Source organism: Diabrotica virgifera, chromosome 8 (genome assembly GCF_917563875.1).
Source record: "Diabrotica virgifera virgifera chromosome 8, PGI_DIABVI_V3a".
Lineage (NCBI taxonomy): Eukaryota > Metazoa > Arthropoda > Insecta > Coleoptera > Chrysomelidae > Diabrotica > Diabrotica virgifera.
Genome location: NC_065450.1, coordinates 133,709,081 through 133,732,004, shown reverse-complemented (window position 1 = coordinate 133,732,004; position 22,924 = coordinate 133,709,081). Strand labels below are relative to the sequence as shown.

The 22,924-nt window shown below is 33.0% G+C and overlaps 1 protein-coding gene across 1 annotated transcript in view; it reads left to right on the top strand.

Annotated features, from left to right (window-relative positions):
* LOC126889247 (venom carboxylesterase-6-like) overlaps window positions 1-22,924 on the top strand; it is a 77,923-nt gene that overhangs the window by 42,790 nt on the left and 12,209 nt on the right. Inside the window, exons 6-7 of the mRNA XM_050657345.1 lie at window positions 4,197-4,374; window positions 19,418-19,581. Coding sequence (XP_050513302.1) covers window positions 4,197-4,374; window positions 19,418-19,581 — 342 coding nt within the window. The remainder of the gene's footprint in view (window positions 1-4,196; window positions 4,375-19,417; window positions 19,582-22,924) is intronic.

Below are 22,924 nucleotides of genomic sequence, written 5' to 3'. Positions count from 1 at the left end.
CTTACGGCATTCTACCGAGGAATTTGCGACACAATTGGTTTCATTCAGCATAATTAGAACAGCTTCTTTGATTTTTCTCTTTTTACTGTCTGTTTCCTTCAGGACTATAATTAAGTATTTTCAATGGAAAATAAGCCACAATTTTACCAAAAAAATGAATTTATTAACGGTTCGACGCCCAAGTCGGGTGTCGTTGTCAAAATACAAAATAATACTAAATAAACAAAAATGTTGTTGTTTAGTAAAAAATTCTTGTAATAATTTATTTAATCTGACTCATTTATATCGGCAATTCAGGCATGTATTATACATTTTAAAGTAGAAGACTTTAAAATGATATTGCCAATATTGATGAGTTGCGTTCCTGGGACGACTTTACTAAAAGATAGTTCATTCGATTACATGAAATCCACCCCAACTCAAGAATATCCGCCACAAAAAATCATAGCATGTGATCTGTCTTTAAAAAGACAACCAAATGCAACGATGACAGTAAAATTCTTGCGCTAGAGATTTTTTTTAGTAAAATTGTGGCTTATTTCCCATTGAAAATACTTCATTATAAAAATTCCACAAGGAAATAGCTTCAGAAAAACATTCACGACTATACTTGAATCTCTCCACTGAACTCTATGTTCATTATCCCATGCGTGTTGACATATTTGAGATCTATCAAATTCTCTCTTTTTAATATAAGACTGATGTTCACTTATTCTAAGTTTAATGGTCTTGATGTTTCACCTAAATAAAATTGTTCGCATTCACAAGGTATTTTATAAATACAATTCTTTGTTCTTTCTTGTTCATTGTTAGGTTTAGTTTTAGATAGAATAGATCTCAATGTGTTTGTTGTTTTGAATGTTGTTGAAATGTTAAATTTATTTTCTACTGTTTTCAGTTTCTCGGATAGTGCTTTTATATATGGTATTGATATTTTCCTCATATTATTTCTTGTGAATGTTGTAGGATCCCGTGCTAAGTTGTTCTGTTCCATTCGATCCAATCTTGACAATTCCTTATTTATAAACGATAAAGGATAATTATTTTTTAATAAAAGAGGTGTTAACAATTGTTTTTCTTCTAAAAATGAATTTTCGTTAGGACAAGTAATTTTGGCTCTATCATATAAGGATTTAATGATTTCCGTTTTAACGTTGATGTTGTGATTTGATTTGTATATTTGATGTATACTTTGAGTTGTCTGGTGTCTCTTGTTAAACAAGAGTTTTTTTTATGTAGTCCATTCAACTTTTTTCATATTTAAGTCGATAATTATTTTCCTTTTTGAGTTTCTCATGATTGGTAGTAGGTGGTGTGAAATCACAGGCTCTTAATATTAAAAGAGGAGTACGGCAGGGACGCCTTTTTTCACCTCTACTTTTTAACGTTTACTCCGAAAGAATTTTTAGAAATGCACTTTCTGAAAAACAAGAAGGAATAATGGTGAATTGTAACGGTGAAGTCATCAACAAATTGTGGTATGCGGACGATATCGTACTCCTAGCTTCTAGTCAAGAAATTATGCAAACACTACTTGATAGTGTCGTTGAGAGTTGAAGGGAGGCAGGTCTGGATCTGAACTTACGGAAAACCAAAATACTCGTAATAAGTAAAGAACAGATAACACTGTCTATATATGTAAATAATACCAAACTTGTGCAAGTTGATAAAATCGTTTACCTTGGACAGCAATTAAATTGCTACGCAGAAAGTCACGGCGAAGTTAGATCTAGGATAGATCAGGCCAAAGACGCTTTTAGAAGGATGCCCAAGGTGTTATATAACAGATACCTAAATTTGGCATTGAGGATCCGCCTAGTTCGCTCCTACGTGTTCTGGGTCTTACTTTATGGTGTCGAGTTCTGGACTCTGAAAAAAATCCTCAGCAAGCCTATTGAGCTTTTAAAAAGCATCAAGCAGAGAAAGCTGGAGTATTTCGGACATGTAATGAGAGGTCCCAAATATAGGTTACTGCAAAATATTATGCAAGGAAAAATAGCAGGCAAACGCAGTTCAGAACGAAGAAGAACCTTATGGTTGAGGAACTTGCAAGATTTATATGGTGTTGATACAAGCATAATATTTAGGGTGGCAGTGAATAAAGTTAAGATAACTATGATGATAACCAACGTTTTGAAAGGACATGGTACATGAAGACGAAGATGATTGGTAGATTTTTTTTTCTTTGATCATAGGATATTTCTTCAAGTTTTTTTGTGAAATAAAACTCTTGTTATAGCCCATTCTTTCACGGTTTTTGCTCTAAATTTTAAAGAACCGCTTGGATTGACATGAAATTTGGCATACGCATAGCTTACATGTCAAAGAAAAAAAGTGATATTGTGCCGATGTGTGCTTTTGCCCTGGTGGTGACTTTCACCCCCTCTTGGGGGTGAAAAAATATAAGTTTAAAATAAGTCCGGAAATGGATAAACTGACTAATTTTAAGTAACTTTTGTTCTATGGAGCTTTTTCTTTAAGTCAACACTTTCCGAGTTATTTGCGAGTGAATATGTTCATTTTTCAACATAATAACTACATTTTTAGACGCTTTTTCGCAAATAACTCAAAAAGTAAGTCTTTTGTAAAAAAAAACGTTCTTAGAAAAAATACAACCTGTAAATAGTAAAAAATGGTGTACCCGTTAGGTCTCGGGACCTCGTAAAACCAGAGTTATAGCCAATGAAAAATAGAGTCGTATTCACCAAATTTCAAATAGAATATTTCGAAGGGAAATATTCAAAAAATTAAGCACTTTTTGGGGAAAACCCATTATAACTTTTTTAAAGTGTCTTAAAAAAGCTTTATTTTGGTTTTTATAAGAAGTTTCTATCATTAAATTTAAGCAAGTTACGCTCAAAATAAAGTTGGTCGCTTTTGTTTTGGCAAAAAAAATCGGGAAGACCACCCCCTAATTAGCAACTTAAATGAAATTAATCATTACCGCTCCACAAATTATTTTACTTATGTTGTGTTTATATTATGCTCTCTAAGTTTCATCGATTTAAAGTGCTTATTTTAGAAAAAAATCGGTTTTAAAATAAAATTTTTAAAAATTTTAATTTTGAAGAATATGCTTTTTTTCAAAATAACTTAAAAATTGTTAGAGATACCAAAAATCTCGAAAAAGAAAAAAAGTCGGCATTGCTTTTATGAATATCATGTATTTTTTTTCTGTTAGACAAAAATTGATTGAGATTTGGTGTTTCCAAATTGGCATACATTCGTGATGAGTGACTCGTTCAACCCCTTTTACCTACAGCCCTTTCAAAAATAAGGACTTTGAACTGATGAAACTTACAGATCATATAAACAATACATACACGGGTCAAGAAACTTGTGAAGTCGTATCGATTAAGTTTATTTGAGATACTAATTAGGGGGTAAATTTCCCGATTTTTTTACCAAAAAAAAAGGGACCAACTTTATTTTGAGCGTAACTTGTTTACTTTTGATGCTAGAATTTTTTTTTATAAAACAAAAATGAAGCTTTTTTTAAACACTTTAAATAAGTTGTAATGAGTTTTCCCCGAAATGTGCTTCATTTTTGGTTATTTTATTCCATTTGGAATTTGACGAATATGAACCTATTTTTAATTAGCTATAACTCTGCTCCTACTAGGTATAGAAACGTGATATATACACCATTTTTAAAATTTTTTTACTGGCTATATTTTTGTAGAAATGTTTTTTCGACAAAATACGTACTATTTGAGTTATATGCAAAAATCCTTCTAAAAGTGTGGTTATTTTGTTGAAAAAATAAACATCTTCACTGGCAAATAACTCAAAAAGTATTGACTTAGTGAAAAAACTCTATAGAACAAAAGTTACTTAAAATTAGTCAGTTTATCAATTTCCAGACTTACTTTGGACGAATACTTTTTCACCCCCAAGAGGGGGTGAAAAGCACCCCCGGGGCAAAAGCACATATCGGCACAATATCACTTTTTTTCTTTGACTTGTTAGCTATGTGTATGCCAAATTTCATGTCAATCCAAGCGGTTCTTTAAAATTTAGAGGTTTTGCAATATTTTACCGTTAAACAACGGACTATCAATCAATCAAAATTTTTAATTTTTTTATAACAATAAGTTTTCATAACATAATTAGTTTTCATAAAGTAATCAATTTGATAAAAAATGATAATTCGCATTTAATTCGATTTTAAAATCTTATAATTTTTTATTCTTTAGATAACGATAGTAAATCCTTTAGCTGGTATAATGTTTAGCCCTGTAATTGAACCATATCATAAGGATGCTTTCTTTTACAACTATAGCGATGTTTTATTAAGAAAGGGGGAATACAATCAAGTCCCCGTAATAATTGGTGTCAATTCAAACGAGGCTGCAGTTTCTAATGGTATTCCAGGTAAGAAAATTTTATATAAATTTTGTTTATTGCGTTACTGTAAACAAAGTGATCACCAAAGAAGAAGCCTCAGCTCTCACCATAATAAAGTGTACCACCCTGTACACTTTGAAAAGGTACCACCCTCTGTAATTTCGTCCCTATAGAAAATCTAAAAATATCCAAAAACATGTCCAATTTATTTTTATATCCCAGTTTAGTCCAGTTTTCAACTAAATTACATCAACCCTCTAGCGTGGGCGGACACAATCCCCAAAAAATTTTATGGAAAAGGGGGTTGAGTGATGCCTTATTTTATAGATCGTTAAATCACTTTTTTAAAAATTTTACATACATTATATTTCTTTTCAGTACTTTTGGAAAAATCAAGTGTATCCGTACAGAGACTAATAGATCAAGAGGCAGCGCTGAAAAATCTATTTGAATTTACTAAAGCTAGATTTTTCACAGTTGATTACTGTGATTGTGTAGAGAAACATACTGCGGTCGGTCAAGCGAAACATAGAACAGGGGTTACTGAGAGGGTATCAAAGTTGCTTTCCTACGAAGGTAATTATTTCCATATACTAAGGCTGAAAATTAGTACACACATTCAAAAGTAAATATAAATAAAAGTTATTATAGTCGGTCAGCTGTATGACGGGACATAGCCGGTCGGTCGGCCCCAATACTCGATTGAGGAAATGAAGCATTTTGGCTCGCAATTTTTTCGTCCAGCATGGATTTACTTGAAATTTTCACAGAAGGTAGGGAATAGTCCAAGGATAATTTTCTATATCATGCCGCTATCATACGCTAAAACCTTGAGGGTGGTTGCCACCCCATCTCGGGGGTGGGAATTTTTTATTACATTTTAACCATGTAGTTCGATGGAAAAAGTAATTCTAAGAAAAAAACGTTGTTACATTTTCTTCGTAAAACGCTTGAAAATAACAGTTTTTCGCTATTCACGCTATTCACGCTTGAAAATAACAGTTTTTCGACGAAAAAATCGACTTTGTTAGAGGGTTTTTTGAGAATACCTCGAAAAAAACTGTAGATATTGAAATTGTATCTTTTAGTAACACAAATCAAATTCTTTTCCAATAATATCTTTTAGACCAACATAAATAGAGATACGGCATGTTAAAGGTTAGCTTTTTCGTCAAATGCACAATTTGAAATATTCAAAGCCAAATAATGGGAAAAATTTGCATTTTTCGAGGAAAACTTAAAAAATATTTTTTCAAGTATACAATTAGACCTTTTAAAAAAATAATAAAAAGTTTCTAGCACAAAAATTAAGCGACTTACAAAAAATGTCGGTACCTGCTTTTCTCTACGAAAACATCAGTGAAAACAACCCCCTAACTACCTTCCTAATTCAAAATTAATCTTAACGTTTCTGTAGTTCCTTTAATATTTATATTATCAATACACTCAAGGAGTTTGACCTATTTAAAATGCCTTAATTTTGGAAAAATTGGAGTTTAAAAAAAATTGATTTTTTGCAATTTGGTATTTTTCACCTTTTACTTCAAAATATCTCCGAAAATACTGAAGATATGAAAAAATTATAAACTACTAAATGTTATATTTTTTAACCTTTCCGGAACCGTGCTATAAAAACTTACGCTGCAGGCCGTGCGGGGCAACTATGTTACCCCACTAAAATGCTTTAATAATTCATTTAAATTTTACATTATTGTTTGGAAAGTTATATAATAAGGCACTAGTAACTGAAATAATTTGTTTTTATTATTAAAAAGATTTACATTTTTTTTTATGTTTACCTGTAATTACAATTTGATTTTATTCCTGATTTTTACAGTCAGGGCATAAAAATGTTTTACTGTCTTCTCGATGTATGGTACAAATTGGTTTTCTGCATGTACTACATGATATTTGAGTCTTTCTATCACGTGCCCTGGCAAAAAAGCTGCATCTTCGACTTGTATATTGTTGAATGTCTCTGGCAGGGGTTTCTGGCACTGTGTGCCCCGAGGAGTTAATTTCAATTTTAGTATAAAATTTACATTATATTTGATAATTTTTATAAAAAAACGATTTAGTAATATATTTTCTAAGATTACCTGGAGGGATAAAAAAAAATAAAAATATTTTGAAAAGTTATAAAGACAAAACCGCATCTGGGGTAACCAAATTGCCCCGCACGGCCACGGAAAAGTTAATGACCAAAACTTCCCTGTGAATATATTTTCATTGCAGTGAATAGTTAGCCAGATATAGCTGTTTAAAACCTCTATTTACCAGCAAACACCCCTTATTCGAGCCCTTTAAACCCGCCCCAATTAAAAACTAAGGCATCTTACGAAATTTAATTTACACAGTCTTATAGCTCTTTAAAAATCCTACAAAATCGTTTTTGATGGGTCTCACTACTGAGAGGGTATCAAAGTTGTTTTCCTACGAAGGTAATTAAATCCATTTACTAAGGCTGAAAATCAGTACACAGTGAGATATATTTTTCCAAAATTAGGCATTTTTTAAATAGGTCAAACTCCTTGAGTTTATTGTTAATATAAATATAAAAGGAACTACAGAAAGGTGAAGACCAATTTTGAATTAGGAAGGTAGTTAGGGGGTTGTTTTCACTGATTTTTTCGTAGAGAAAAGTAGTTACTGACATTTTCATGCTAGAAACTTTTTATTATTTTTTTTAAGGTCTAATTGTATACTTGAAAAAAAAAAACTATTTAAGTTTTGCTCTAAAAATGCAAATTTTCCCATTATTTGGCTTTGAATATTTCAAATTATGCATTTGACGAAAAAAGCTAACTTCTACCATGCCGTATCTCGGTTGGTATTGGTCTTAAAGATATTATTGGAAAAGAATTTGGATTGTGTTACTAAAAGAAAGATACAATTTTGATATTTACAATATTTTTGATTAAATGCATATTTTTCGAGGTATTCTCAAAAAACCCTCTAAAAAAGTCGATTTTTTCGTCGAAACACTGTTATTTTCAAGGGCGAATAACTCGAAAAATATTAGTTTTACGAAGAAAATATAATTTTTTTTTCTTAGAATTACATTTTCCATCGAATTACATGGTCAAAATGTAATAAAAAATTCCCACCACCGAGATGGGGTGGCAACCACCCCCAAGGTTTTAGCGTATGATAGCGGCATGATATAGAAAATGATCCTTTGACTATTATCTACCTTCTGAGAAAATTTCAAGTAAATCCATGCTGGACGAAAAATTTGCGAGCCAAAATGCTTCATTCCCTCAATCGACTATTGGGGCCGACCGACCGGCTCTGTCCCCTCATACAGCTGACCGACTATAATAACTTTTATTTAAATTTAATTTAGAATGTGTGTACTGATTTTCAGCCTTAGTAAATGGAAATAATTACCTTCGTAGGAAAGCAACTTTGATACCCTCTCAGTAACCCCTGTTCTACGTTTCGCTTGACCGACCGCAGTATGTTTCTCTACACACTCACAGTAATCAACTGTGAAAAATCTAGCTTTAGTAAATTCAAATAGATTTTTCAGCGCTGCCTCTCCGTCTATAAGTAGTATCGAGCTCAGAATTCCAATTTTTTTTTGTGTTTTAAACTCTAAATTGAATTTCTTTGAGTATTGGAGTATTTTGAGTATTTTTTTGGAGAATTTTTGGAAGAATCAAGTAAAACTATAAAGATATTAAGTATAGAGTTCCGAACTCAAAAAATAGAGGGTACCACCCTCTATAATTTTGGGCCCTATAGAAAATCTATAAATATCCAAAAACATGTCAAATTTATCTGTGAGGGAGACATTTTGTAGACCAGTTTTTAACTAAATTACATCAACCCTCTAGCGGGGGCGGACACAATCCCCAAAATTTTTAAAGGAAAGGGGGGTTGAATGACACCTCATTTTAAAGTTCGTTTAACCACCTTTTCAAAAATAGCCAATACATTATATTTCTTTTCAGTACTTTTGGAAAAATCAAGAAAAGGAAACCAAATAATTATTCTTGAGAATTGAACTCCAAAATGAATTTTTGTTGAATATTAGAGTAGTTTGAGTATTTTTTGGATATGAAGTATCGAGTTCAGACCTCCAAAAATAAAGGGTATCGCCCTATAGAAAATCTAAAAATATTCAAAAACACGTACCTACAATTTATCTATAAGTGTGACATTTTGTAGACTACTTTTGATCTAAATTACATCAACCCCCTAGCAAAAGAGGACACTTTAATCAAAATATTACACATTAAAATAAAATAAATTATTTATGTCGGACAAAAAAGAGTCCGACCATCGGACGGCTTGCGATCGTCTAGTCCGACACCTGCAAGATATCACTCTAGAGTCTAGAGCGTTACAGTTTTGTTATTACAAAACTCTTAATTTTCAATTGACAGTATTTATAATTAATAACAAAATATTGTTAATCTCTTATCCGACAAATTTACAGCCTCGTTTCTTTAGTCCGACGACGTAAATACACACGCCAAAATAATCTAAGGGACACCTATATTAACCTTTAACTACGGGCTACGGTGTACACAGTACACCATGCGTGTTAAGTTGGTTGCCGTTTCTTAAAACTATTTTCTGCGTTTACGGCGCTCGACGTAACCTATCAGTATAGTATCAACCATTATGTGTTACAGTCGATACGTGATTTTTGATCGAATAGTTGAGTTGTAATAAAAAATATCAAAGTGAGTTCCCGAACGGTGCCTTCAGTACACCACGCACATAGTTATGTAAGTAAATTTAACGAATGTTAAACTTTAAATTACCTGCAAACGAGTTATTTTCTGTGTAGTAAATGTTACATTGTACTTTTTATACAAAAATGTGAAATGGAAACTTAGGAGAAATATTTTTTATAGGGATCGAGTGCGTGTTAGAAACCCTAAAAGTCTCACACAAGATGAGCTTAGAGCTATGGCTGAAGCATTGTTCGAAGAAGAACCTGAGGAAGAAGTTAGGGGAGAAGAGGATGCTAGTTCGTCAGAAGAAGAGGAAGAAATTACGGAAGACAACGATTATAACACTGAGTCGGAGATAGAACTAAATGATAAAGAGTCTTCTGATTCAGATAACGAGAGCGATGGTGAGAGTTTAGAAAGCGATGAAGATGAGTATTTTATAGCGAAAGATAAACAAACAAAGTGGTATAAAAATTCAGTGGTGAGCAAATTTAGCAAAACTTCCAGCAAAAATATTGTAAAAATACTTCCTGGGCCAAAGCTGAGTGCTAGGGTTATTACCAATGAGAGAAGTGCTTTCGAAAAAATTTTTAGTGACGACAATATTGAAAATATAGTTGAGTGTACAAACTTGAAAATTGCAAATATGCGAATAAAGTATAACCGGCCGAGACGGGCTAAAGACACAACAAAAACAGAAATTATGCCATTTATCGGACTACTACTTCTTGCAGGAACTAAAAAGCAAAACCATACACATTTTCTTGAATTGTGGACTAAAGGCGGAACCGGCTCAGAAGTATTTAGAGCGTGCATGAGTGCTGATCGATTTTTATTTTTGCTTGCTGCTCTAAGATTTGATGACAAAAATAGTAGAGGGATACGCAAGGAAACTGATAAGCTTGCTGCTATTCGAGTTACACTGGATCGTTTTGTGGAGAACTGCAACAATAACTACTGTTTAGGAGAAGAAGTAACAATTGACGAAATGTTAATACCTTTCAGAGGTAGATGCAGTTTTATTCAATATATCCCGTCCAAGCCTGCAAAGTATGGGTTAAAAGTATTTGTATTGTGTGATGCCCAGACATTTTATGTTACAAATTTAAAGGTGTATTGTGGTAATCAGCCACAAGGACCTTACAACAAATCATTTAAACCTGCTGATATTGTACATCGTTTACTTCAAGACTGGAAAGGGAAAACCGGAACTTGACATGTGATAATTGGTACACAAGTTACTCATTGGCCAAGGATCTTTTGAAAGATAAAGTAACAATGGTTGGCACACTAAAGCAAAATAAACAGGAGCTGCCGTTGGAGTTCCTACCACATAAAGAAAGAGAAGTTGGATCGTCCCTTTTCGGATTTCAAAAAGAGGTAACTATAGTGTCATATGTCCCTGCAAAAAATAAAGCTGTGCCTTTGATATCAACCATGCATAATGATTCTGCAGTGGATCCGGAGAAAAAAAAGCCAAATATAATTTTAGATTATAATTCTCACAAAGGAGGTGTCGACACAGTAGATAAAATGTGCGGTACATACTCGGTATCGAGGAGAACGCAAAGGTGGCCGATGGTTATATTTTTCAGCTCCTAAACATCGCAGGAATTAACAGCCAAATCCTGTATAATGCTGCAAATATAAACAATCCTCAAAAATATAGAAGGATATTTTTAAAGGAATTATCTTTATCTTTGTTGAGACCACACCTTTCAGAACGAGCTGAAATACAGAGTTTGCCCTTAGATTTAAAACTATTCCTGAAGAAATATAAAGCTACTGTAGTGGAACAAGAAGAAGAAGAACCACCAGCAAAAATACGAGGAAGGCGCTATTGCTGCGGATGGCGTAAAAATAGAGTGACAACCATTTCGTGTCAGACATGCAGGAGAATGGTTTGCAAAGAACATTCCACCATTATTTGTCCTGAGTGTATTAACTCAAATAACCAGGAAGAAGACGAAAGTGAATAAAGACTCGTATGTGTTTATTTTTCTACCTAGTTAAAAATTTAAAAATTTTCGCATATTTTTTTAGGTTGGTGTTTCAATATGTAATAAATTACTGTTTTCGTTTTTTCTCACTGGTTTACCATTTTGAATTATTTTTTAGTTTTATTTTTTATTATATAATAACTAATTATTGATTAAACACAAGTTGTGCAATTTAATATAGTTCTAATTATTAAAGAAATTTTGTTTCTGTAGCTATTTGTAACTGGTGTATAGAGTACACCGCGCCCGTATTTGAGATTCATGGTTGGGCGCCCGTAGTTAAAGGTTAACAGCTTTAAATCAATGTCAGCTGCAAATATAAAAATAAAATAATTTTAATATTTCTTCTGATTTTTTCGATTTATTTACTAACTTTTAAGAAAATGGCTATAAAAAATTTAACAAACCTGCAAATATACGTTTTTGTCTATAATATAAGAAGTAATATTTCTTTAATGGTATTTGATTTTCGATGTCTTTGTGGATTTTTATTTAGTTTCGCAATTGTCTATAATAGAGAGATATCTTTTAAATTGCGAAATGCAGTGGCGTGCTATCGGGATGCTTAGATCTGGCAGAAGTCAAAGAGACGTTGCTGAGTTCCTCCACACGAACAGTAATGTCAGTAATTGTTTGTGATTAAGGTTTCATGAAACTGATAAGAAACGTCATAGAGGCCGTACAAGGATAACCAACCAGATTAATAAATACCGTTTTCTTAGGTTGCAAGCTTTGCGAGATCTCACTATAACTGCATCACAACTAGAAATTAGGCTGCAAGAGATCCATCAGGTGTATGTAAGTTGTCAAACTATTAGAAGTAAACTGCATGAAGTAGGTTTAAATGCTAGTAGACCTGTCATTCAAATCACTCAAAACAAAAAATCCAATTAAATATAATGTAACCGATAGATTAATTAAAAAGAAAATAAAAGAAGCTAAAGAGAGAATGTTACATGAGCAGTGCCAAGAACTGGAAGAATTTGAGAAAAAATATGACTTTTTTAACATGCATAAAAGAATTAGGGAACTGTCAGGAATGAAAAAAGCACTTCAAACTAGGCAACTAAGAGATGAAAGTGGTGCACTTATGACAGATATAAACCAGAAAATGCACAGATGCACACAATATATAGCACAGCTTTTTGAAGAAAAAGAGAGAACAGAAGCACCAAAAGAATTTAAAGATGATAATGGACCTGACATTATACGAGAAGAAGTCGAATATGCAATGAAACAAGCTAAAAGTGGTAAATCTCCCGGACCTGAGGAAGTTCCTATCGAATTACTCAAAATTGTGGATACTGAATCTATTGATTTTCTTTTGGATTTATTTAATACCATATATATAACAGGTATAATACCTAAAGAATGGCTCCAATCGACATTTATACTGCTACCCAAAAAAGCCAATGCAAAGGAGTGCAATGAACATCGCACCATAGCCTTAATGAGTAATGTCTTGAAATTGTTTTTAAAAGTGATTCACAATAGAATACATAAGAAATAAGACGAGGGCATAAGTGATACACAAATGTGATTTAGGAAAGGTCTGGGAACACGGGACGCACTGTTTGCAGTAAGTGTTCTTTCGCAGAGATGCCTAGATATGAATCAGGAAGTATATGCCTGTTTCATTGATTTTGAGAAGGCATTTGACAAAGTGCAGCATAATCATCGTCTCAAAGAAATTTTGTTAAATAAAAACATAGACAGTATAGACATTAGAATTATATGTAACCTCTATTGGAATCAAACAGCAAAAGTGAAAGTTGAAAATGAACTGACTGAGGATATCCAGATTCGTCGTGGGGTGCGCCAAGGGTGTATTTTATCATTATTGTTATTTAATTTATATAGTGAAGCCATCTCAGAATTAGCGTTGGCCGAAGTCAATGAGGGCCTAATAATAAACGGTGAGCCACTTAATAATATAAGATATGCTGACGATACGGTACTTCTAGCGGGAACACTGGAAGAATTGCAACACCTTGCTCAACAACTAAATATACATTGCAACGATTATGGACTAAAAATAAATTTGAAGAAAACCAAGTTCATGGTATTTACAAAAGCACAAAACATCAGAGTTAGACTAGTACTGGATAATACAGAAATTGAGCAAATATCTTCGTACAAATACCTTGGATCGTGGATCACAGAAGATACTGATCAGACAAAAGAAATAAGATGCCGCATTGAAATTGCACGATCCATTTTTAACAGAATGAGGAATCTTTTCTGTAATCGCAATATCAGTATAACGCTCCGGATAAGAATGCTTCGTTGTTATATTTTCTCCACCCTTTTGTATGGGGTTGAGTCATGGACACTAAAACAATCCAACATTAAAATCTGGAAGCATTCGAAATGTGGTGTTATACACGTATTCTGAAAATATCATGGACAGATCCTGAAACAAACGCACAAGTGCTCGAACAACTAGGAAAATAATGCGAAGTTTTAAATTCCATAAAAATCAGGAAGTTGGAATACTTGGGGCACATCATGAGAGGTGAAAAATACGAACTATTAAGGAATATAATGCAGGGCAAAATCAAAGGCAGAAGAAGCGTAGGAAGACGTAAAACCTCGTGGCTACGCAATCTCCGTGAATGGTTTGGATGCAGCTCAATTGAACTATTCTGGCGCGTAACCGGATGATTGAACTATTCAGAATGATTTCCAATCTCCGATAGGAGCGGAACTTTAAGAAGACCTGTGAAAGCGCCTGTGTTATTCAGAGGAAATCGCGCTCCTCGACTTCAGTGGACACAAGAACACGCAAATTGGGTTAGACGTGAGTGGGCCTCTACTTTGTTCACAGATGAGTTCTGATTTGTATTTGCACCAGATACGAGACGGACAAGAATTTTAGACGACCTGGTGATGCTGAACGATTGATCATCTTGCAGGAGGTTCATAGACAGCAAGGCGGCAGTATAATGGTATGAGGCGGCATCACTCTTGGTGGAAGAACCAATCTCGTTTGTCTGGAACGATTTCTAGATGCAACAGACTACCGCGATATTATTCTCGAACCTATTTTTGTATCCTTTGCATAACAAGCTCTTTCCCAATTTCAATTAATGCACGACAATTCGCGTCCACATACTGCCAGGGTCTTGCAAACATTCCTTAAAGATAATGAAATTAAGGTTTTATTATGGCCTGCACAATCGCCAGATTTAAACCCAATTGAGCATGTATGGAACATATTGGGCAGATGCATTTTACAATAAAATATTGCGTTCATTACAAGACAGTAAATGTTGAGGCCTTTCAATTGAGTGGAGCAGGATACCGCAGCAAGACACTGACCATCTGATCATGAGTTAGCCTAACAGATGTAGGGGAGTTACCATGGGATGTACCATGGAGGTCATACACTGTACTAACTCAACCTAAATACTACTTTGTTGGAAGTTGAGGGGCAAAAAATTAGTTTGTTATTTTCATATGTTACCATTTTTTGACTTATGGAGTTCTCTCTTAATTTTTTTAAGAGCCATTACGATAATTCTAAGAAAAAATGTTTATTTTATATTCAGGACCCTTGTTTATAACTTATTTTTTCAATGTTTGAAATAAATTTTTTGAATCCTTCTGTAATCTCGCTTTTTGTTTTTGTCCCCTAGATTATTTTGATTATGACAGGTTAAGTTTTGCGATTACAAAATTTCGGACACAAATCATAAGTGACAGATTGCAGGGTCCTATATCCAAAAAATAAGTCACTTTGCGAAGGTTTATTAATGAGGGTTATCTATCATTAGAGACTGGAAAATATGCACTAAAAAATGTCTAAAATATGCATGCAATATGCATTTTAAAACAAGCTGAATATGCACAATTAACATGCAAATATGCATTTATATATGCACTTATTTTTATATGAATAATTTTATGGTTTACGTTAAATACATAAATAAATAAAAAATAATAAAAATAAATAAATAGGTTTGAATTTAAACCAAATTGTATTATTATTTCTTAATATATTTTTTTAACTTCAGGTTTTGTGACAAATAAAACGGCAAAATATTTTATTTTGACCACAAGATAAATAAGAGTACAATAAAATAAATGTACATATTTTTATTGTTACAATATTGATTCATATTTTCTAAACTAATATTATAAAAAGAGTACAATAAAACAAATTTACATATTTTTATTGTTACAATAAATAATCATATATTGATTCATATTTTCTAAACTAATATTATGTCTTCTATCTGTTAATATTTGTTTATAGGCAGAAAAAGATCTCTCAACGTCACAAGATGTAATTGGGGCATATTTAAACTTTGCTATTAGAGACGGATCCATATTAATATTTTCATCGAAGTTTCCAAAATTGATTATATTATTTATTGAACGCAATAAAGTGAAACCCTCATTTTTGTTTAAAACGTCATCAAGTTTATCTTTAATTTTTACTCCAATTTCCCCATTCAGATTTGTTATTTTCTGTTTAACCGAATCAACAATAGACATACTATTGTGAAGACATAAATTTTGAGCCTCTAATTTTGTAATTGAACTTTCAATGATATCGAAATTCGATTTTATATACAACAATTGATTTTTAATAGACTTTTCTTTAAAAATATTTTGACAGTTATCAATAGCGGTACAAGTCGGATCAAAACTTGAAATAACGCTTTTGATGTCGTCGTAGTGTTCAGATAAAAATATAGCACTTTTAAGCCAAGTTCCCCATCTGGTTAATACTGGTTCTGGTGGTAAAGGAATATCGGGAAGCATCTCCCTATATACCTGTACACGTAGTGGTGCTTTCAGAAATACTTTTTTTACATTATTTATTAAGGTGTTTACATTGGGAAATTCAATTCTAACTTTCTCTGCAACTCTGTTTAGGCCGTGCGCCAAACATGTACAGTGAATTAAATTAGGGAAAAAGATTTTAAGATTGGATGCAGCTTTCATCATATATGAGGCGGCATCACTAAGCATTAATAATATTTTTTCAAATGGTACTTGATCAGGTAAAAAAAAATTTGTTAGGGATTCGTTAACAAATCTAGCTATTGTAGCATAGTTTGTTTTTTCCAAACATTTTACACTAATTAAGTATGAGTTTTTAAAATCGCCAGAGTCGTTAAGAACTCCAACAATTAGATTCGCAATTTGTCGACCCTTTGTATCCGTTGTTTCGTCGACGGAAATCCAAAGATATTCGGCTTTTAACTGATTTTTAATACTCGTCATCACATCTTTGTAACATGCACTGACATATTTTTTCCGAAGAGTTGAAGAACTTGGTATTTGAGCTGGTTTATCTTTAATCTTGCAATAAATTTTTAAAAAGTTTTGACACGATTTATGTTCTAACTTGTGCAGAGGGATATTGCAGTTCAAAAAAAAATGGCATAAATCCTTTGCAAAGGTTTCTTGCCCAACTGACGTATTCTGAATCTGCAAACTGTTCTGTAGAATCTGCTGGCGAGGTTTATTATCATTTTTTGATAGCTTAGTTTGGTGAAGTGAAGTTTTTATGTGTTGAACTACTTGGAATTTCTTTTGACATGGAATCTGGAATATAATGATAATGATGTTTTAGATGTTTTCGTAAATAGATACCTACATTAAAATGATCAAACTTTTTAAACCTCCCCCATTTTTTTTTTATTTCTCAAAGTGAAATTGAAATCGTCAAACAATAAAGTACAGTCAGTGTACCGTAGTATACAGGGTGGGCCACTCTCAACACCTCGCTCTGTATAAGCCAAACCGTTGCGAACTTTAAAAAACAGTTTTTGAAGAAATGGGACGGTTTGTCATTTTAGAATAGACAGACACATAGATGTGCAAAGAAGTTTGATAAGTTTAAAAATCTATTGAAGTGGAGAACTTACCTTTTTATCACAAATGGTGCAAAACATACTTTCACTGTCGATAACTTTTAGATGATTGTTACTTCCAATCCAACTTCTGAGAAGACTTGATTTTTCCCTTGCTACTTTAGGCATTTTCACAATAATAATAAAATGATTTTTTTACACAGTATAGTCAATAACTTGCAATCACAAAAGTTGAATAATCGGCGATTGATTTAAGACTAACCATTCATAAAATAAAATAATCTATCCTACCCTTAAAATGCTTAAAATTTCGTTTTGGTTGGTTTTCCCAGAATAATTCATAGTTGGCCGACACCAGCAGAAAGTACAGGTAATATTTGTAATGTTATTCAAAATATAATCGGTATTTACTTAGGTAATTTGTAAATTCTGAGAAGTCTATAAATCTTAAATATCCGGATAATGATACCTGCAGCTATAAATAACGCCCATTATGTTTATGGGTACAACAACAAAGGAGCTTAACAGCAAAATATTTACTTTCACATTTTATTTTAATGGATGTTGATGTTACTAATATATACCTTATTTTTAAATGGGGTAGAGTAAATTCCCATCAAAATATGCATTTATATGCTCTTAAATCTCCAAATATGCAAGGCATATGCATTTATGAAAAACATGAGAAATATGCAGCATATATATGCATATGCATTTTGCATATAATCCAGTCTTTATCTATCATCTTTCTTTCCTTGCCTAAGCACTTTTTCGGCTCGTTTGTTTCGGCTTTTCACGACGGTGTACTGGGGACTATTCGAAAGTCCCTACTTTAGGAGTAATTAGTAACCTACATTATTAATGGAGACAATAGTTAAGAAATAGTTATTTATGTACCAAATCAGTAAAGTGCCTCTTTATCGAACGAGTCTGATATTATGAGCCGAGCGAGCCTAGCGAGCGAGGCGAATAACAGACGAGTTCGATAAAGAGTCTTTACTGACGTGGTGCATACAAGATTTTATCGCCAATCATACAAAACATTAACACTTACTTAATTACATCCTTCTAATGAAAAAAGAGTGTGTGTATTTTGTATGCATGTAAGAACTAAAAATAACAGCCTTTCGAAGTTGCTTTTTCTTGTTTAATTGTAGAAAATCTAAATAAATAGTAATATTATGTTTAATCTTTTTATTGTACAATGTACAATCCGACTTGTCGGGGTGAAGTCATTGGGGTAACTTGTCGGGTGACGTCATTGGGCAACAGCCCGATTAATTATTTTAATTATTTTTAATCATTTTTTAAGTCCTTATAATAGTCTAAGTATGTCAATAACCATTAATATTAAACAAAAAATTTTTCCTTACCGGAGACTCGAACCAAGTACTAACACGTCCGTAACTAGATACACATACCACTACCCCACGCAATCACTTGCTATACACGGCCGATATTAGATATAAAAAAAGAAATAGGTGAGTAAAAATTGTAAAGAAAATTACTACTTACATACTTATAAATTAATATATTCCTAAATTTTAGCAGAAACATTTGTAACATTTGTTACATAGGTACAATAATTATACAAGACATTCATAAACTTGCTTATATCTATGTCTTTATTTGTGGTCAAAGTTGCCTTTAACATTGAATAATAGGACCACATAGTCGATGGAGAATATTCTTTAGACAATTTAGAGAAATATGCTAGTAAAACACTTTCACTATAATTAGTAATACTATTTTTTTCAGGCCATGCTTCAAATATGTCATATTGCCTATTGTATTTTTCGATGGATTTTGCTGGGAGAAGCTCTGAAATTGCCTCCAACGATTTCTTGCCTATTTTAGGTGGCGTACATGTAATTTCTTCCGTTTCCAAAGCAGCACTACTGTATATACTATAATTTGATATTCGTTTTAACACTTTTATTACACTAAATACAATTTTCAATTTAAATTTTTTAAATATGACAGTGATGACAGATGACTTCTGCATGCCGCTTTCGATTTTTAATAGATAGATAAATATTAATATTGAATAATTACAAAATCGGTAAAGTTTTGATTAATTTTATATGAATATAATTGCAAAATACTACAGAATTTCACTTTTTGGCATAAATTTAATTAATAATAACGTAAATTATGTACAATATTTTTAATAATTAAAGTAAATAAATTTTAAGTTCACTCAAATAAATAATCGATTACTGCTATCGACGACTTACATTGAATCTCGGTTAATTTGATTAATCGCGGCAGGTAAAGTAAAATTCTTCTTTCAGTACAAATTAAGTGTTACTTTACTGCCGCAAATGAAGGCAAAGTACAATGAGTACATGAGTACAATAATGAATGACTTTGGTGACGGTTGGCGATAAAAAATATTACAATATGAACGTTGAGTGCGTTATTGAATTTTTTTGTTTAGTTATTCTAGCGTCACTCTGATAATGATCTGTAAAGCGTTCAGCGTAATATGTCAATATCATTGACATATTAATTTCATATTTTCTAACAAAAAAATAAAGATTTTTCATTTTAGCGCTTATTAACCTTTACTTTACGAGATATGACTTCGATTACACCTTGTTGGCTCCTGCGGACATAAATAAAAATAAAATACGTAGGGATTCTGCTGCTTTTGCCATTAAATATCACTATTTTGGAATAAAACCATTAGCTGTACAGGAAACGCAGTTAATACAAGTAAGTTCACGTTTGAGTATAAAAAATATATATTTTATATCCACAAAATCTAAAGGAAATAGTCCAAGTGTTTGAAGCGGATTTTGCTCGTGATCGGTAATATGGACAAACTATACGGGGATATGCTGGATTAGTCGTGTACATTGTACATGACTTTCTCACACGTGCGGACAGTTGAGCAGGGAACGAGGGTAGTTATAAGGGGTATGAGTCGCGGTTTTATTGACGCTCGTGATGCAGATAGTGCACCAAAATTTGGGAATAAGTAGGTCATGACATACCTAAGCAAAATATCTACGGGGCGGATAGCTCCATGGGGGACATAGTGATGTCGGATAGGGATGAATATGCAAATTATGTGGGGTGAAAATATCGATTTTTTTGTGACGCTCGTGATTGAGATAGTGCACCAAAATTTAGAAAAAAGTAAGTCATGTCGTAACTAAGCAAAATCTCCAGGGGCGGGCAGTTCCGTGCAGGACAAAGGGGTGGCGGACAGGGATGAATATGCAAATTTAGTCCATTTACTCACAGTTTTTGCTCCGAATTTTAAAGAATAGCTTGGATTGCCATGAAAGGGTACCCCCCCTTAAGATAGGCAAAATGCCCTCACTCCCAGAATTTAATTTTTTCATTTTTTTACATTCTATGCAATTAAAAAATGGGATTACGCGGATTTTTAGCTCACCACCCCCCTTAGCCCTCCCCCCACAGCCAAAAACGTAGATTTGATTTAAAAATTTCAAAAAATGCACACGTGTAGCTGAGGCTTTTATAAAACATGTCCATTTTTTATGAACTCGTAGGTCTAGTGTACATAACCTCATTCTTTTTTAATTCTTTTAAAACGTAACTTTTTTTGGAGATGGCTGCAGGTCCAATTTTTATATATATAGTCTTTTAAGTCCCTTTTACTTTTCAGTGTCGGGACTAATGTCTATTCACGTGTGCACAAACTTTGACCATTGTTTTCTATCCTGCGCCAGTCTGCTTGCTTCTGCTACGGTTTTCCCTTTCTTTTGGATAATCTTCGCAATGGTTGTATCCCAGTTTTCTGATGGTCTTCCTCTGTTTCTTTTTTTCTGAATTCTTGCTTCCCATACTTTCCTTACTGGTATGTTTCTTCTCATTCTTTTCATGTGGCCCCACCAACTCAGCTGTTTTTCTTCGATGTATTCTAGGAGTGGTTTAGTTTTGAGCTCCGCTCGTATATCTATATTTCTTAGTCTGTCTCTTTTTGATACTCCTTTTACTCGTCTTAGGTATTTCATTTCCAGTGCCTGGATCTTACTCTTCATACTTCTTGTTAATACCCAAGACTCGCACCCTTATGTAAGTACTGGTCTGTATATCGTGTTGAAGACAGTTATTTTGGTTTTTCTGGATATTTCTTTTTTGTTTAAAAATTTGTTGTTAATTGCGTGGAATATTTTAGACGTTTTGTTAATCCTTTCTTCTATATCTTTGTGTTGTTTTCCGTTGTTTTCCACTGTTACTCCCAGGTATTGAAAGTAGTTTACCTGTTCTATTGTTTCTCCATTGATTTGTATGTTTAATACGGGTTGTTCTTGTGCTACTACCATAATCTTTGTTTTGCGTGTGTTTATTTTCATCCCATGCCTATTTAATACCTCATTCCATGTTTGTAGATTATTTCTTAGATCTTCCTCTTTATCTGCCATGACAATTACATCATCAGCAAATGCACATTCTGATATTCCTATTCTTTCTAGGTTTCGGTAACCTACATGTAGCTTTTTTAATTGTGGTATACATTCTTTGATTATTTCGTCCATGAAGATGTTAAAGACTGTAGGGCTCATGACTCCTCCTTGTCTTAAGCCTTCAGATGTTTTAAATTGTTGCGATTTCATATTTTTATGCATTATGTAATTCGTGTAACTCCTCTTCTAATTAGACTGTTCCATATTGTTTCTCTTTTCGCTCTGTCGAATGCTTTTTCTAGGTCGATGAAGGCCATGTACGCTTTGGTTTTAGTCAGTAGTGTTTTTTCTGTTATTTGCTTCACTGTGAATATGTGATCTTGCACCCCTCGTCCTTTCCGGAAACCACTCTGGGCTTCTTCTAGTGTCGTTTCTATTATATTCTTCAGCTTTTGTTCTAATACTGTTTCATATACTTTCAGTGCCGTACATAATAGTGTAATTCCTCTATAATTGTTACATTCTTTGATATCTCCTTTCTTATGTATGGGCAGTATTACTCCCATCTCCCAGTCCGACGGTATTTCTTCTTTCTTCCATGCCTCATTGCATATTTCTCTGAGCAATTTCCTACCTTCCAGTCCCATATACTTCAGCATTTCTGGTGTTATTCTATCATGTCCAGGAGATTTCCCATTTTTAAGTTTCTTTATTGCTGTTTCTATTTCTTCGTTTGTTATTTCATCTGTGTTTTCTTCCTGTTCTGTTCTTTCTTCATTTTCTTCGTTGTTCTCTTCTCTGTTTACTTCATTACTAGTTAGTAGTTCTTGAAAGTGTTGCTTCCATCGTTCCATTATTTCTTGATCGTCTGTTATTATTGTTCCATCTGTGTTTTTTATTCTTGTATCTCTTGTTGGTTTGTCTATTCTTATATTTTTCATTGTTCGATAGAAAAGTTTCTGATTTTCTTTACTGTTGTATTCCATCTGTTGTCCGAATTGTATCCAGGTCTTTTCTTTTTCTATTTTTATCATGTCTCTTACTTTCTTTCTTTCTTCTTTGTATCTATCGTAATTTTCCTCGGTTTTGTTCCCTAAGTACTTTTCCCACATTTTCTTCTTCATTTTTACATGGTTTTTGATTTCATCATTCCACCAGCTCATTTGTTTAGTTTTGTTGTTTTTCCTGTACACCCCACACTCTTCTTTTGCCGTTTCAATTAATATATCTTTGAGTAGTTGCCATTTTTGTTCCAAATTGCTTACCTGTATTGATCTCATCAAGTTTGTTATTTTTAAGTTTGTCAGTTCTTCGTATTTTTGAGCTATTTGTTTGTCTCTAAGCTTATAGTTTTTAATTGTTTCGAACTCAATCTTTTTTCTATTTTCTGCTGCTCTAGTTTGGGGTTCTATCCTATGTTTTATTTTAGCTTCTAATAAGTAGTGGTCACTGCTTATTTCCGGTCCTCTTCTAACTCTTATGTCTTGGAGTGCCCTTCTATTATTGCGTTCTATCAGTATGTAGTCGATTATTGATTTTTCCGTTTCTCTTGGTCCTTGTCTTGTAAATTTATGAATATTTTTATGCTCATAATGTGTGTTTGTGACTATTAGGCTATTTAATTCACAAAATTCTATTAATCTTCTTCCATTGTTATTTCTCACCTCCTCACCATATTT